Genomic DNA, 18,072 nt, shown 5'->3' with positions numbered 1-18,072 from the left:
GTTTCACTAAAGTTAACACAGATCTTAGCTCATCTGGAGTTATTTTCTTTTAATATTTTTTAGTTGTTCATGGATCTTTATTTTATTTATTTGCTGAGAATCAAACCCAGTGCCTCACACATGCTAGGCAAACACTCTACCACTGAGCCACAACACCAGCCCTCATGTGGAGTCATTTTAATTAGTCATTTCTTGCCTCTGAAAATAGAAAAAGATGTATTTGATGTGAAATATTAAATCACAAGTAATTAGTTGAATTTATATTGCTCTTGTTCTTTACTTGAACAATGTCCAAAGTCCTTTTAATGACAATGTATATTACAATGATATTAAAATTTCTTACCAAAGTCCAAAGACCAGTTTTCTACACAGCTTTTGCTAGTAAAGGTGAATTATCAGCAAAGCAATAAACAAAATGCATTTACATTAAATAATTCTCAAGTGACTTCTAGTAAAGAGAATCAATGAAGGAATTATACCACAGGTTTAGTTTTAAAGTAATCTCTTTAAATAGCAGCAACTAAAACGTAGTTTTTATTTACCTGAAATTTTTTCCTTATTAAGCATCAGCACAGGAAAGAGGAAAGGACTTTTTCTTTTGTGTTTTGTGAAAGAATTGAGTTATTTAAAAATTCAGAGTCTGGGGCTAGGGATGTGGCTCAAGCGGTAGCACGCTTGCCTGGCATGCATGCGGCCCGGGTTCAATCCTCAGCACCACATACAAACAAAGATGTTGTGTCTGCCGAAAACTAAAAAAATAAATAAATATTAAAATTCTCTCTCTCTCTTTAAAAAAAAAGAAATTTCTGAAAAAAATAAAAATTCAGAGTTTATAAAAATTTTTATTGATACCACAGAAATCTTCACATTAAAAGGGGAATTTCCACCAGGCTTGGTGGTACACGCCTGTAATCCCAGTGACTTGGGAGGCTGAAGCAGGAGGATAGCAAGGTAGAGCCAGACTCAGCAACTTAGCAAGACCCTTATCTCAAAATAAAATTTAAGGGGAAAGGGTGGGGATGTAACTCAGTGGTAGTATCCTTCTGCGCTTAATCTCCAGTACCATAAGACCCCCCCCCCCAAAAAAAAAGTATTTTTATTAGGTTATAAAAGGACAAGTTGAAATTGGGAATAAAACCGAGGAGAACCATCCAGAAGTTCTTCTCACTCTCCTTCCTTTTTCCCTCCCCTCCAATTCTATGAAATGTGGACTTGTGGTCAAAAGAGCCAGCTGGAACAGAACTGTAGCTGAACAGTGCCAAGGTATTTGGAAACTCCACTCTGAGCCATGACACCATTCCATTAGCACAAAACTTTGCTAGGTGCAAGGTCTGAGGAACCCTAGCATTCTCTCCCACTCTGCATCCCAAATGAGTGAGTTGTTGGGACTATGGTGTGATGGCAAAAGCCAAGACTGGGACTCCAGCTTCTGAAAACTTCTGTTTCACCTTTAAGCTTCTACTTTACTATTTCCTTTGTGCTAGGCTCTGTGCTAAAGAGTTTTCACCCTGTTTAAAACAAACCACTATTCTATGAGTGGACTTCTCCAGAGTTTTGCTTTGGGTTTCCTTCCTTCATAGGATGCAATGACTGTAAGAAATGGCTGTTTCAAAGGGGGATGAAGGGAAGGGAGGGGGAATGGGAATAAGAAAGTAGAATGAATTGGACATACCATCCTATGTGCATATATGATTCACCATCAATGTAATTCTACANGATCTGGAGGTCTGGGTCTCGCGCGCCGGCGACTGCGCGCGTGCGCAATGGCCCTGGGCGCGCGGCGGCCCTCGGCGCCCCGCCCCACCAGCGCTAGCTTCCAGTAGCAGAGGGAGGTAGAGGAGCTGTGCGTGTTGGGCTCGGCTGACCGTTGGCCCCTCAGCCGACTCTCAAGCACAGCTCCCTCGCCGCCCCTCACCTCCTCTCCTCCCCGGCTCCGGTTCCAACACCTTAACTCCGAGCCGGGGAGGGGGGGAGGATCCCTCCAGCGTGACGCCCCGGGACCTCCCGCTAGCCTAGAGCCGGCCCTCCCCAGGGGCGTGAGGAGGGGCGGGGCTGCGGACTTAAGACTCAGGCCCCAGGCAATCTCCTGTTGTTCTGGAGCAAGCCCGCTAGTCATACAGTAAGGGAGTCATGTCGGCGCAGCCGGGGCTCTGGCCCCAGGTCCGGGACACCTGCACCTCTCTGGGGCTTATGTTGTCGATCGTGCTGTTCGTGGGTCTGGGCCGCGTGATTGCTCGGCAGCAGCTGCACAGGCCCCTGGCCCACGCCTTCGCTTTGGAGTTTCTGGCCACCTTCCAGCTCTGCTGCTGCACCCACGAGCTGCAACTGCTTGGCGCGCAGGACTCCGCGCACCCCACCTGGACGCTGACGCTAATCTACTTCTTCTCGTTGGTGCATGGCCTGACTCTGGTGGGCACTTCCGGCAATCCGTGCGGCGTGATGATGCAGATGATGCTGGGGGGAATGTCCCCCGAGATGGGTGCAGTGAGGCTGTCGTCTCAGCTAGTTAGCGCTCTGTGCAGCAGGTACTGTGTAAGCGCCCTGTGGAACCTGGGTCTGACCAAGTATCACTTCAGCGAGAGGAACTTGGCTTGCAAGAATCCCATCGATTCAGATTTACCCCAAGCGATCATCACAGAGGTCGTCTGCTCCTTTATCTTCCACAGCGCTCTGCTGCAGTTCCAGGAGGTCCGAACCAAGCTTCGTATCCACCTGCTGGCTGCACTCATCACCTTTTTGGCCTACGCAGGTTTGTCATTTCCTATAAAACACTTGGCACGTCTGGACCTCTATGATCTGAGGCTCTTTAGTTCTTTACCAAGATACATCCGAAACCCCACACCGCTGTGATGTAAATATTGGTATCCCTCAGCCCTTTTATTCTAACCATTTTGCAACCCATTCTTAACCAACAAGGCCGAGGTCTTTTATTTAGTGTTTTCAAACACACAGAGAAAGGGGCCACCTCTTGTGCTGAAATTTGAGATCCTGTTAGATACTGCCACGGGTTCAAATATCTTAGAAAAGGATTGTTTTAGCGTTAGAGAGGAAAGACAACTTATCAGTTACCTCTTTGATATTGTAAAGGTGGTATAGATGGTTTCTGACACTCATTGAAAAATGATCCCGGGTCTAAAAAGTTCCTTTTTAAAGCACAAGGCACATGATTGGTTAGTAGTTAAGAATGGGGAGTAGAAATTCTGTAGTTCCATTTTCTAGTCTTTTTTTTTTTTTTTTTTTTTTTTTANCTATGTGCATATATGATTCACCATCAATGTAATTCTACATCATGTACAACCAGAACAATGAGAACTTATACTCCTTATAATACGTCAAAATACATTCTACTAGCATGTATTAACTAATAAGAACAAGTAAAAATTGAAATAAGGCAATCCCCAAAAAACAAAAGCAGAATGTTTTCTCTGATAAGCAAATGTGAACCACAGCTGGGGCGGAGCGGGTGGAGGAAGAATGAAGGAACTTTGGTTTGTGTAGACGGGAGCCAGGGTAGGGGTGGGACTGTGGGGATGGGAAGGACTGTATAATGGGACGGATATTATTATCCTATATACATGTATGATTACACTACTGGAGCGACTCTGCACCTGTACAGTCAGAGGAATGAGAAATTGTGCTCCATTTGTGTATAACATGTCAAAATGCATTCTACTGTCATGTATAACTAATTAGAACAACAAATACAATTTTAAAATGTAAAAATTGACTGTTTTATGTTATTATATTTAAATAATTCATGCCAAAGATTATAAACAGATTATACAAATACTGTAAATTTAGGGAACATCATTTCTAAGACCCATGACTCAAACTGTGGAAAGAGTGGTGATGGTTGGATAACTGAATGTAATTCATGTCACTGGATTATACACTTACAAATGGTTAAAACAAATGGCATATCACAAATGACTTTATCACAATTACAAAATTAAAAAAAAAATTGTTAGGCAGGTGAAGCGCCTGCTGCAGGGTCCTCCTCGGTTCTCAAGTCCATTATTAAAGCACACCCCCTACACGCCGGTGCCGGGCGCTGCGCCTCCCTTCTTAATCTCGGTCGCCCCATTAGTAAAAACGAGGGGGTTGCTGAGATGACCTTTAAGGGGCCTTCCAGATAGATGTATTAGTCTTCTCAGAGTACCCAAAAAGCTCGAGTTCACATTCCAGAGCACATGTCGGAGCGCAAAGGGCGCCCTCCTACCTCTGCCAGGCAGGGTCAGGGATCTGGAGGTCTGGGTCTCGCGCGCCGGCGACTGCGCGCGTGCNTTTTTTTTTTTTTTTTTTTTACAAATTACTCATTTCTTTTTTTTTAATTTTGTTTTTTTTGGTTGTCATGGACCTTTATTTTATTTATTAATATGTGGTGCTGAGAATCGAACCCAGTGCCTCACACATGCTAGGCAAGCTCTCTGCCACCAAGCCACAACCCCAGCCCCACTCATTTCTTATTTCTTTAATAATTCGTCTTGAGTTATCAAGAAAGTTGTGTCTTAAAATTAAAACTTGATTGAAACTAAGGATGCTTAAAAAAAAAAAGTATTTATTTATTTATTTAATGTGGTGCCGAGGATGGAACTCAGTGCCTTGCATGTGCTACCAGAGCATTTAGCTAGCACTCATGATGCCCTGCACACAATCCTCTATGCCACCATTCCCAAATGATTCCAAAAGAATACCTTTACTGGGACCATATCTGAATTATAAAATGTTTTGGAGGCATGAATATAACAAAGGAAATTTATAATAGTCATCTTCTTCTGCCATTAAGTGAAACTTAGAATTAGAAACAAACATCAAAATAAGGGCTCCTAAATGTTTGACCTTATAGGGTAAAAATGAAAGACTTCCCAATCCATATTCCCTTCTTTAGGCATAGTTCCATTTTTTAGTATACACAGATGAAAACAAATGTTCCAGGAGAGAGGGAAGAGCATATGTATAACTGGAGGGTTCATGAATAGTTGCTCATTTATTCAAGTTTTAGGTTTTTAGCTAAATCAGAAATATCCACTATGTATGAACTGAACTGTCTATGGTTAAAAAAAAAAATTCTGCTGAGTGTGGCAGCATATGCTCTGATTCCAGTTACTCAGGAAGCTCAGGCAGGAGGATCACAACAAGTTCAAGGCCTGCTTGAGCAATTTGGAAAAACCCTATTTTCTAGTCTCAAAGTAAAATAATTTGAAAAGGTCTAGAGATGCAGTGAGGCTCTGTACCAGGGAAAACAAAAAACAGTGACCACCCCCTGCCCCCCCAAAATGTAGTTACACCACAGTTTAATCTTTTACAGTAAAAGATTTTTTAAAATAAAACATTGATAGTTGGATCTTTCTCCAACTATGTCCCTCCTCCCTCTGTTGATTATCCTCAAGTTGGTATTCTATTTTATACTTTAATATAGTTGTGATTCCATAAATAATTCTGCATATATTTATGTTATAGAGATTTTGATAATATTTGAAGTTATAGATTAATATAAGGAAAACTATATATATATAGTGGAAGGAGTATGTAAAAGATCAATTTAAGGGATCTAAAACACTGTTCCTTTTTATTGAAATGTGGGAATTAATGGAAGAGGGCGAGAGAGTAAAAGGGTTGCTAGAACAGTGGTTTCAACATTCTTCCTGCATTGGAATGACCTGGGGAGCTTTTAAAATATACCCATTCTGAGTTCAGAGATTAAAATGTAATTGCTCTGGGAAGGCGCCTAGGCAGTGGTATAATTTAATTTAACTTTTTGGTACCAGGGATTGAACCCAGGGATGTTCTATTACTGAGTCACATCCCCAGCAGTTTTTTATTTCTTATTTTGAGACAGGTTCTCATTAGGTTCTCGCTAGTTGCTGAGGCTGGCTTTGAACCTGCAATCCTCCTGCCTCAGCTTCCCAAACAGCTGGGATTATAGGCATATGCCACTATGCCTGGAAGCAGTGATATATTTTAAAGTTCCCCAGGTGATTCCTTTCAAAACCAAGGTTGAAAACCACTGTTCTAAGAATCTAGGCCTGTGTAGTCCAATTCAGAAGCCACTAGCCCCCTGTGGCTATTTAAATTAAGGAAAAATAAAGATTGAGTTCCTTACTGGAAGTAGGCACATTTCAAGTGTAATATACTGTAATTAGTGGCTACAGTCTTAGAGCTGGAGAGTGCAGGGGTAAAACCAAACAGAAAAATCACAATCTATGATAATCTTCCTTTCCATTTTCTTTTCTGCCAATATAGGACAGATAAGAGTATTCATTGGGTGCTTAGTATAGGCTAAAGCATCTTGCTAGGAAATTTATATGAGTAACCATAGTTAATCCTTACCAAAAGCCATTGATGAATACATTATTTCCATTTTAAGCAAAGTGAGTGGGGCTCAGAAGTTAAATGATCATCTCAATTTACACAGCAAGCATGCGCACAAACCATGCTTCAAACTGACACTAAAGTACCTACCTAGTTTTATTATCAGCATTCCTACAGTGTGCTCCTCATGAGTTCTAAAAACATACAATTGAATACAATTGGCTCTAAAAAGGAATAAAGTTCTGACAGATACAATATGAACTTTGAAAATATTATGCTAAGCCAGACACATTGCACAATGTAATCCCAAGAACTCAGGAGGCTGAGGCAGGAGGATCAAAAGTTGGAAGCAATCTAGTGAGACACAGTCTCAAAAATGAAAAAACATGAGGCAAGGTGGGGGAACTGGTAGGGTGGTAGGGTGTCTCTATGTTCAAGTCCCACTAATTCTTTTTTTAAAAATTCTAGCTGGACATGGTGGGGCACACTTGTAATCCCAGCAATTTAGGAGGCACTAAACAAATCAGTGAGACCCTGTCCCAAAATAAAAAATAAAAAGGATTGGGGATGTGTCTCAGTAATTAAGTGCCACTGGGTTCAATCCCCAGTACCAAAAAGTAAAAATAAAGAAATTTTAAAAGTCCAGACCCCCCCAAAAAGGACAAATATTTTATTACTTCACTACATGAAATAATCCAAAATAGGCAAATTCATAGAATCAGAAAGTAGAATATAGGTTACCAGGACTGAGGAGAAAGAAGAAATGGAAACTTATTATTAATGGATACAGACTTCAGAGTGATAGAAAACTTCTTCTGGATGGAAAACTTCTGGAAAAAAGATAATACTGACAGTAGAACAACATTGTTGAATGTAAAAAACACTGAGTGGCATATTTTATGTATCTTTTACCACAATTAAAAATTTTTAATTACAAAAGGATTTTTATCAAATAAGTCTGGCAAACACTGGATTAAGCAGGTTTTTTAAATTTTATGATCCCACAGAAACTTACTTTACTATGTTACCACTTTGTTCCAAATAGAATGGACTGTCTTGGGACTAGTTGAGTGTCTGTGCGGTCAGGCAAAAGCAAGGCTTTTGTAGGAAGAACTTAAAAAGGAAAAGGGAAACAAAGGCAGGAGAAGATGTGTGATCTAGCCAAGATCACACATCATTATAAGTTACTTTGATTTAACTATTTTTTTTTGGGGGGGGGGGAGTTTCTAGGAATTGAACTCAGGGACACTCAACTACTGAGCCACATCCCCAGCCCTATTTTGTACTTTATTTAGAGATAGTGTCTTACTGAGTTGCTAGCACCTTCCTTTTGCTGAGACTGACTTTGAACTTGCAGTCCTCCTGCCTCAACCTCCTGAGCCACTGGGATTGTATCTTTTTTAAACTTGTAAAATACCACAAGTACAGGTTTGACAAAATTGCATGCTGGGAGATTTCAACTTGGGCCTTGAAGGCACTCAGGATTCATGAATTTAGGTCATGTCAAAATGACTGATGATGTATTTTAAGATTCAGAACAGAACTGCCTAGCAGCCTAGCCATAGGTTTCTAGGATTGTGTATTTATTGATTTAGCATTCTGAATTTATTTTTTGCAGTGCTGAGGATTCAACCTCTGGCTTTGCATATACTAAGCAAATGCTCTACCACTCAGCCAGCCCAGCAGTCAGAATTTTTATGTGCAGGTGAGGGCCACTGTTGTCATTACCACTTATGTAGTTATTGGCTTCCCTAATAAAATAAAATTTAAAAAAAAAGAAAAAGAAAGAAAAAGCTTGGTGAGAACATATTAAAAAATATAAACTTTTTTTTTTTTTTAATGGGGTCTTGCTATTATGCTGTCCAGGTTGGTCTTAAGCTCCTGGGCTCAAGTGATCCTCTTACTTCAGCCTCCCAGAGAGCTGGGACTTCAGACAGGTGTGTGCTGCCACAACTGGCTCTTAAAATTATAAATTATTATTTCAGATTTCAAGAAATTCTTCCTTAATTTGTATTTTTAGTTCAGTAAACAGGGTGAGAAAAAAATGCATTTATTTCTGTACATAAATAGATATTGAAAAAATGTTATTTTACACATGTAAGTTGTCTTTATTACTGCACCTTTTTGTTTATAGAATTTAAAATTATTTACACTGTTTTCTGACATAGTACCTATCCTCATCTACCAGAAAGTAAGGTTTGAGTACAGAAACAACATTTGTTTTATTTTTCATAATGTAGAACTAGGACTTAGGATAGTATAATCTGGTACAAAGTGAACAGTTGAAAGAATCTTTAGAGTAAATGAGTGAACTAGCAAATAGTTTGTTCAATAAAAAAACTACATAGATAAAATACATATTTGGGCATTCCATATTTTATGTCCATGGCTTCCAATAAAAGTCTAATAAATTGTTTTAAGAAATTGTAGTATTTTTACTCCATGCAGGATTTTTGGTATCCTTCTAAGTCTTTTAAATGAGAAGGGAACTAAGTACTTACATACTTTCCCTCTAATATAATAACTATATGAAATAGAGGCCATTACCAGTTTCCAAATAAAACCAACTTATGACCCCAGTATAATATAGTGGTCAAGCGTACAGGTTTAGAGTTGGTCTGTGTTTTTATGCCAGATACTTAATTTGGTCTCAGTTTATTCATCTTTAAAACAAAGAATAATATCATGTCAAGAGTATGAGTCTGGGCTCGGTGGCCCATGCTTATAATCCCAGGCTGAGGCAGGAAGATTGCTAGCTCAGTCAGCCTCAGCAACTTAATGAGGCCCTACGCAAATCAATGAGACCTGTCTCTAAATAAAATATTAAAAAAAGGGCTGGGGATGTGGCTCAGTGGGTAAGCAATCCCTGGTACCAAAAAAAAAAAAAAAAAAAAAAAGGAATATTATTTATATTCTTAGCACAATACATGGCATTTACTACTAATTTGTCACAGGCTTCCAGTCTAAGTTCATCATTGTTGCATAATCAATATTTTTGTTGGTATAAGTTCAGGAAAGTGTAGTCTTTACAACTTTTATATTGAAAGTTAACTTATTTGCAAATAAGTCAATTTTTTGGTATACAAATCCCCAGGTGCTCCCCACAACCTCTGAAACAGTTCAGTGTCATTCTCCCATGTCTATAATAACTAGTCTTAAAAGAGCTACCAAGTTTAGGTAGTAAATTAGCATATCTGTGAGCCAGCAGTAAAAACTGGAGTGTCTAGAGCATTTGCCCAATATAACAGGAGGCAGAGACCACATCCAGGGAAAGCAGTCTTGTCATTAAAAAGGTATTTTCAGTTCTGGATGATGTTTTATCATGGTCTTTGCTCTGATTACATGCTGATCAAATAACTTCTGGTGATAGATTTGGCCTTCCAGGGGGCATTTACCAGGAAATGAGTGCCCTGGAGAAGGAAGACAAATATTTTGGTTACTGGAAAGGGCTAGCTTCCATTATAAATTAGTAAATTTATGTCCATGGCTTCCAATAAAAGTGACCTTCTGGCTTATACATGAGTTTTATGTGATTTTTAACTAGTATCCTTCTGTTACAGAGAATTTGATTCCCCTCAGGAACATTGAGAAACATTAGTGCCTACAAATGCCAGATTTGAGACCTCACCTTTGGTTATGGTGATTTCATAAGCTTATAGTGACCTCTAAAATTCTGCTAGATCTTTTGGTGATAACTCTCTCTCAACATGCAGTTATATCATCTCCCCTTCAAATGTCAATGAATAGTAACCTATTTGCTAAAGCCACTTTCTGATAGTTCTGTGTCTGCTGATTTTTTATAAAAAACTAATAAAACACTGAAGTGCTTTTGACTGCTATCCTCTATGTCTGTCCCTCCTTTTCTACCGTCTCTTTCCACCAGTTAATCCTTCTTTGTGTTGTGTGTATTATGTCCTTCCAAAGCCTTTTAAGTGCATTTATTATAGATAATAATCTATGAAACATATATTATTATGTATGTGTTCATGTTATCATAAAAAGTATCATACCTTTCTTCAGTCTACTTTTTTTGGTGGTTTGTTCAATGGAGATCTATGTCAGTAGGGAGATTTCTCTCATTATTTCAAAATGCTTTATGATATCCTAAAGTAATAATAAGCTTATTTAGCAATTTTTCTGTGAATAGATATTTAGGTTTTCTCCAGTTCCCAGTTCTTTGCTATTATAAATAATCAACCTTGAATATATCTTCTTGTACCAAGTACCAGTGTTTCTCTAGGTTTTCAACTGGGGAGGATTTTGTCCCCAGAGGACATTTGGGTTGATACAGTGTGGGGAGAAGAGAGTGCTACTAGCATCTACTGGGTAGGGTCTGGGGATGCCACTAAACATCTTACAGTACACAGGACAGACCCTCACAACAAAAGAATTATCCAGTAAAACAGCAAAGCCCATGCCACATTTGGGGCTTTTGTTAACACAGAATCCATACCTGATATGTATTTCTGTATGTTTAAACTATTGCTATGTAACAAACAATCCCATAACTTAAAATAACAATTTATTACTTTTCACAGTTCTCTGGATTAGTTGGCCAAATCCCATGGCATCACTCATGCAGCTACGTTCACCAGATGGACAGTGGTGGGGCTGGAAAAGCCTGGGGACCCTCACGTGTGGCAGTTGGTGCTGTCATCGGGGTTGCCTTGGTTCCCATCCATGTGGCCCAGACCAGTTTACTTCTACGTCAGGGTATTGTTCTGAGAGCAAAAAAATAGAGGCTGGTGGGCTTACCTGGAATTCACACAGCACCATCCCTGCCACATTCAGAATTCTGCTGCATTCTGTCAACCCAAGTTGCAAAGCCAGTCCCTATTCAAGAGAGGGGAAATAGAACACCCCTTAGGGGGAGGAGCAGCTTCTACCAAGTCACACTGAACAGAACTGGTAAGGTAGAAGATAAGGAAGTGAAACAGTTCAAGTTTTTAGGGTGGTGTGATTATCATGTTTATCTTAGCCCTAAGAAAAAGTCTTCAGTACACCATGACCTACGGCTCTGAAGTAAACTAGTTATGAGGGCATTGGCTTACTTAGTCTATTTATGCTTAAGGAAGTCAATGATCATTGATGTTAACTCATATTATAAAGATGGTGAGTTTTTCTATCCATGGTATCTGGTACACAGGACTTTTTTTTTTTTTTTTTTGCAGGGTGGTGGTAGTGTAGAATTGAACTGAAATGATCAGCTATAATTCTGTTAAGCCTTGGCAGTTGCAGGTTTAACATTCCAGGATGTGACTGTTCAAGAATGATTCTGAAGGCCCATGAGGTGATGTCAGTATCATCATTGCTGAGGTTAAAAAACAAAAAACAAAACAAAACAAAAACCAAAAAAACCCCCGAATCATGAGGCTAGTGTGCTAACAAAAACTCTTAGCCATCTAGTGAGCTTCATCTAGTGTTTAGTAGTTTGATCTCAGCCTAGCTTCTTTGTTCTCAGACTATCAATAGTGATATCTCATTAGTGAAATCTTATGAAAAGATCCTTATTTTTTCAACATCCATTGTCAAAGTTTTATTGCAAAAAAGAAAAAAACACTATGAACATGGAGAGTACTCCCAAAATAGAATTGCAAAAATCCCAAATCATTGATTGAAAGGGTCACTTAACTTAAATAATTTTACTTTTCTGAATGCTATGAAGACAGGCTCTAGTAGTATATGTCAATATAAAACATGTAAAAGTCTCAGGATCTCTATGGCTGAGTGAAGAGGCAGATGTGTGCATCTAAGCCTTCATCTGTAAGAACTACCAGCAGTGCCAGTCTTAGGGATGCTCTTAGGGTGTGTTTTGAAAAGCAGTCGCAGCTCTGGTGAGTAGTGTTGGAGTCCTTCAGTCTCCTCTGCCTTTCTTTTTTTAGTATGTGGACAGAACTATAGATTCCTAGGCCTCATGTCAGTTACCTTTGGTATAGAGCTGGAACAGGAATACTGAAAAATAGTCAACAGTTAAAATTTGTGCTTATCTTTCATGAAGTGACTCACACTTTAAAAACATTTGTATAACCATTTTATTGAGATGTACCATTCACGGTGACTTCTTAAGGACTCTTCTGACAAGAAAAAATGGAAGAGATGATATTTTGGTCTATTTTTACTTTTTGTTTTCAATACAAAAGGTATGCTTATGCCCAAGAGGACCCTGGGATAGTATATCCATTTTTAATTGTATTTTCACTTTATTATTTTTCACTCATTCAAACTGATAAATGGGAAGAATGGCCAAATCTCCTATCTCATAAAAACTATAGGAACTTATAATAATAGAGCACATTAACTTTCAGTGTTCATTTTATAGTAAAGGCAGAGCACCAGGTTTAAACTCTTGATGTCCTTTGTCTTTTTTTTTTTTTTTACTTGGCATATTATAATCCATAATCTGTTACACTTTATAATATGCCACTTGATTCTGCAAAGGAGAATCATAGAGTAAGACTACTTAAATATCTAAAGTAATCATATCATAGTGTTTTTTTCTTTTTTGCAATAAAACTTTATTGACAATGGATGTTGAAAAAATAAGGATCTTTTCATAAGATTTCACTAATGAGATATCACTATTGATAGTCTGAGAACAAATAACCTATTTCTTTCTAGATACAAGAAAATGTAAGATACATTGTTTGGAATTACTTTGCTTAAAATGTATTACAGGAGGAAGTCTAACAGGAGCAATATTTAATCCAGCATTGGCACTTTCCCTTCATTTCATGTGTTTTGATGAAGCTTTCCCTCAATTTTTTATAGTGTATTGGCTGGCTCCTTCCATAGGTAAGCATATCTTTAATATGTCTGAAAGATTAGGATATTTTAAAATACGATATGAAATGCTGCTGTTACATGTCAATTTCCAAAGTCAGAATAGGCACAAAAAGGAAAAGGAAAAAGAAAGTTAAAATGTTTGAGATAAATGTCATTTAACTCATTTAACTCATTTTGCAGAAGGGCATCTCATGAAACAATGAATAACTATAATAAATATGGTTTTAAAATTATTCACAAATTCAGCTAGGTGCAGTGGTACATACCTGTAGTCCCAGTGGATCGGGAGGCTGAGGCTGGAAGACTGAAATTCTGAGACCAGCCTCAGCAATTTAGCAAGGCCGGAAGCAACTTAAAGAGACCATGTCTCAAAATAAAAAAATAAAAAGGGCTGGGGATATGGGGATATAGCTCAGTGGTCAAGCACCTCTGGTTTTAAACCCTGGTATAAAAAAAAAAAAAAAAATCACAAGTTCCATTCTTGTTATTTCTATTGGGTTCAGATACATAAAAGTCTTCTATAAAGAGGAATCAAATAACACAAAAAATCATACAATTACTGTACTCATAATATGCATTTCTTATAATGAATAAGAGGATGTCCAGCCCTCCATTAATTCACTTTTTGTTCAGTTAGCATTTTCTGTTTCTTATCGCTGATTTTCTGTTTTATTTCTAAAAAAAGGGGCACATGTAGAAGGGAACATTGGCTCCACACACAGTTTTGAATAGCCTCATATTTTTATTCCTCTCGTTCACTTCCCATTCCTTTATTTCACATTTGCTATTTACCATGCTTAGTAATATCTATAGGTACAAACTTGAATATCAGAGAAAAATCTGCATTTAAAAAGGCTAGTGATAGTTTTGTTTCCCCTCTCATTCTATAAATTGTGTTTGTAGTGTTTTCCAATAACTTCTTACAGGCAGGGGCATATGCCTATAATTCCAGTTATGGAGGAGGTGGGGGTAGGAGGATTGCAAGTTTGATGACAACCTGGGCAATTTAGCAAGCCCTGTCTCAAAATAAAAAAATAAAGAAGGGGTGTTTTCCAGGCTGGGATTGTATCTCAGCGGTAGAATGCCCCAGGGTTCAAGCCCCAGCACTCCTTGCCCCCCACCAAAAAAAAAAAAAAGTTAAAAGAGGTTACTAATTAGGCAGGAGAGTTTTTTGTTTTTGTTTTGTTTTTCTGGTACCAGGGATTAAACCCTGGGGCACTTAACCACTGAGCCACATCCATAGCCCTTTTTATTTTTGCTTTTGAGAGGGTATTGCTAAATTGCTTAAGGTCTCACTAAATTGCTGAGGCTGGCTTTGAATTTGTGATCCTCCTGCCTTAGCTTACCTTACCGAACCAATAAGATTACAGGTATGTGCCACCATGCCTGGCTGGTGATAGTTTTTATATGAAAAATTTCCCCCAATGTTTTATTTGAAACCAACATATATTATTTAATATATCAATTTAACATATTTGTTAGTGTGCTCCAACTACTTTTACTGTAGGCCCATGATGCAAAATTATTATTTCACATACTACTTGAAATAACATTTAAAAGGTCTTTCCAGAAGAATTTTAAAAGACAAAAATCTGAAGTAATAATGTTCTCTGCAAAGGGACCTTGATTTTTTTTCCCTTAAAACAGGCTTTCCAACTCAAAGCACTTTTTAAAAATCGTTTTCGTTATAGATGGACACAATATCTTTATTTTTTAATTTTTTTTGTACTTTTTAAAATTGATTTTTATTTTATTTTTGTATTTTTTTATTCTTAATTTCTCTAGTAGATATTTTTATTTTTTTTTTATTGGTTGTTCAAAACATTACAAAGCTCTTGACATATCATATTTCATACATTAGTGGTGCTGAAGATCGAACCCAGAGGCAAGCACTCTACTACTGAGCCATAACGCCAGCCCCAACTCAAAGCACTTAATGACTTCTTCCCAAAAGAGCATATAATAGGAAAAACTCTCATGATAGGAAAGAAAGGAAAAGTAACTCGTCACCTTTTGTAGACCAGAGTGGGAGAGTGAAGAAAGGGACTACATTCTCAAGTTTGTATAGTCCAAATAGGAAGATAACACATTTTTTGTGGCCCTTATCAAAACATTTTAAAGACAAACTTACTTCAAAACTATTGAAACACCAAATTAAAAAAAATATATAAATGTTCACAAGGAAACTCTTCTAAGTGGCATCAGAATCAAATTTTCTGTAATTATGTATGGCCCTATTTAGACTGTTGAAAATAAAGATTCTTCCTAAGCTGTCCTAAAAAAGACTCCTAGCTTTTCTCTTAGACCCAACATAAAATTTCTGTTGGAGTTTTTGGTTTAGAAACTCATGTTTCTATACTGAGGTTTATGAATGAGAAACAAGATATCGTTCAATGAATATGGGTAGAATACATATGTGAATAAATATACATAGTTTTTAGACTACTAAATTCAAGCTTGCCATTGAATTTTGTCATATATTAAAGTTATATACTCACTGGAAATAAATGGCTCCAGATGAAAAATAATCTTAAGGTGTCTATCTTCTTCTTTCCTTTTTTAAAAATATTTTTAGTTGTAAATGGACACAATACCTTTATTTTGTTTATTTAGTTTTTATGTGGTGCTGGGGACCAAACCCAGTGCCTCACACTTGCTAGGCAAGTGCTCTACCACTGAGCTACAATCCCAGCCCCCCAACCCCATTTTTAAAAAAATTTGTTATTGGTGATTGAACCTGGAGGCACTCTTACCACTGAGCCACATCCCAACCTTTTTTATATTTTACTTTGAGATAGGGTCTCACTAAGTTGCTGAGGCTGACCTCAAACCTGTGATCCTCTTGCTTCAGCCTCCCAAGTTACTAGGATTACAGGCAAGTGCCACCATGCCCAGTTTCTTTTTCTTTTTTTAAAAAATATTTTTATTCGTAGATGGACACAGTACCTTTATTTTATTATTTTTTTTTATGTGGTGCTAAGGAGCAAACCCAGTGCCTCACATGTGCTAGGCAAGTGCTCTACCACTGAACTACAGCCCCAGCCCCTTCTTGACTCACAGGGAGCAAAGTATTCTTGGGAGCCACAGTTCTTAATGTCTTTCTTGATTCTCATCACAGCAGAGATACTATAATTTCTCTAATGGCCCCCATCATCTTCCCAAATGAAAAATATTAGAAACGTGACTATAAGAATGTATACAAGGGGCTGAGGCTGTGGTTCAGCGGTAGTGCACTTGCCTGGCATGTGTGAGGCATTGGGTTCGATTCTCAGCACCGTGTATAAATAAATAAAATAAAGATCTCTCAGCAACTAAAAAAAAATATATAAAAAAAAAGAATGTATACAGGACTATTTTCTAGTTTTTACATTTCATACAATAAAAATTGGCCAGTTCTATGTGCTTCTATGAAACTGCAGTTCCATTTTTGGAAAACATTTTAAATGTCATGTCTTATTTTCTAGCTTTGACTCTATAAAGAATTGACAAAATGTGTATCAATTAACATAAGGATCATATCTGATTCCTTTTCATTTGAAGACTTTGGTTGCAGACTCATCTTTTAAAAATATGTTAAGATATCGAAATACTAGCCAAGTCGTAAGGTTTTTTTTATTGCCAAACAAGAATAAGAAAATTTCAAATTTGCCTGTGACAAAACTAATTTTTAATCTAATTATAAGGTATCTACAGTTTTAAGTCTAAATATAGTAGGATTTTTAAAAACTGAAGAATTCCCTTTTAAGATAGCAATTTGAATTTTGTATACTCAATTGGGTCCCTCTCCTCCCTGTTTCACATTGAAGCAAAGGCTATGTGCTAGATTTATCTAGTGTAACCTCAAAAGACTTTTAGGACTAGGGGGTAGCTCAGTGGTAAAGTGCTTGTCTAGCATGCACAGTATCCTAAGTTTGATCCCCAGCACTGCAAAAACAAACACAAAAAGATTACAAATAAGCAAACTTAAAAAAAATTATATTTAAAAATTAGGCATTGACTGAAATTTTGCTTAAGTATTTTACTTGATAAATCTCTAAAAGCTATTAGTATATGACTGATAAGGGGAAAAAAAAGAGAGAGAAGCGAGAAAGTAAATATGATATACTGTTCTTATTTGAGCATTCCAGGTGAGAACCTGGCGTACTTTCAGTTGCTTTATTCCCTGGGTACAACCCTGGGGCATGAAGGACTGTTGCCATTTTAGAGGTACAGCTGAGGACCCAAGTCTAGACTTTTCCAGCAAGTCAGCAAGGGAGCCAGAACTAAAACTATTAATGTTTGGGTTTTGTTTGTCCTTTGAATTCACTATTTAGATCCTACTGGTTTTATCAAGTACATACTGTTTTTAAGGATTTGTGGTTGAAGAAAAATGTGAGAATATTAGTCTAAATGTATACTCAATTAGGGACTGACTTTCCTTTAAGATTGTTTTGTTTTTATTTTACCTTATTTTGTCTTTCAGGTATATTATTGATGATTTTAATGTTCAGCTTTTTCCTTCCATGGCTGCATAACAACAATACAAAAAAGGAATAACTATTCCAAAAGACTCAGACTAAGTTAAAAGACAGTCAAGCTGGACGTGCTAAACACTGGCTACACTGGATTCGTCAATGTTTTAACTTCCTTTGAGGAAGCTGTCTTAAGTTTTCATCACTGGGACTTAAAAAAAAAATTACTGTGAAAATGAGGTATCCTGTATTTCTCAGTTAAGACTTGTTCTTTTGAGTGATGTATTAAATGCTGCTAGAAAAGACTCATTCATTAAACCTCACATAAATCTCAAGTGATAATTATTAACTTAGAAGAAGATCAAATGAGTACAAAGTTGAGAAGTGGAGAAAAGGTGATAGTAGGATGAAAGAAATTGTATCAGTTGTTGCTCGAATGAACAGGATTCTTAACCAAAGTATAAACAGTCTAGCTTACAGGACTGGAGAGAAGATACTTTCCAGTGACTACCTCACACAGTGATAC

At 37.6% G+C, this 18,072-nt stretch overlaps 2 protein-coding genes across 4 annotated transcripts in view; one reads left to right on the top strand and one right to left on the bottom strand.

Annotated features, from left to right (window-relative positions):
- Window positions 1-1,805: 1,805 nt before the first annotated feature.
- Window positions 1,806-17,881, top strand: Aqp11 (aquaporin 11). 2 transcript variants are annotated; one of them, XM_015477376.2, is made up of 3 exons: window positions 1,811-2,749; window positions 12,988-13,104; window positions 17,558-17,881. In XM_015477376.2, the coding sequence occupies exons 1-3, from the start codon at window positions 2,131-2,133 to the stop codon at window positions 17,629-17,631; spliced, it is 810 nt and encodes a 269-aa protein (XP_015332862.1). In that variant the 5' UTR covers window positions 1,811-2,130; the 3' UTR covers window positions 17,632-17,881. The 2 variants fall into 2 exon arrangements, with proteins under 2 accessions (XP_048643958.1, XP_015332862.1); XM_048788001.1 differs by lacking the exon at window positions 12,988-13,104 and having other exon boundaries at window positions 1,806-2,749.
- Window positions 10,852-18,072, bottom strand: part of Clns1a (chloride nucleotide-sensitive channel 1A) — a 37,117-nt gene continuing 29,896 nt past the window's right edge. The window contains exon 6 of one of the 2 annotated variants that reach the window (XM_048788003.1): window positions 10,852-11,033. The gene's annotated coding sequence lies outside the window, so the exon portion shown is untranslated. The remainder of the gene's footprint in view (window positions 11,034-18,072) is intronic. The other variant, XM_048788002.1, reaches the window with a different exon arrangement.

This window comes from Marmota marmota, unplaced genomic scaffold (genome assembly GCF_001458135.2).
Source record: "Marmota marmota marmota unplaced genomic scaffold, marMar, whole genome shotgun sequence".
Taxonomy (NCBI): Eukaryota; Metazoa; Chordata; class Mammalia; order Rodentia; family Sciuridae; genus Marmota; species Marmota marmota.
The sequence above is the reverse complement of the archived record's forward strand: the minus strand, read 5'-3'. Positions and strand labels throughout refer to the sequence as shown.

Bases quoted from the DNA above. Each gene is read 5' to 3' on its own strand.
- Aqp11 (XM_015477376.2), top strand. From the start codon at position 2,131: ATGTCGGCGCAGCCGGGGCTCTGGCCCCAGGTCCGGGACACCTGCACC. The intron at 2,750-12,987 runs GTTTGTCATTTC...AATGTATTACAG, and splicing joins CACCTTTTTGGCCTACGCAG to GAGGAAGTCTAACAGGAGCA. The intron at 13,105-17,557 runs GTAAGCATATCT...TTTGTCTTTCAG, and splicing joins TTGGCTGGCTCCTTCCATAG to GTATATTATTGATGATTTTA.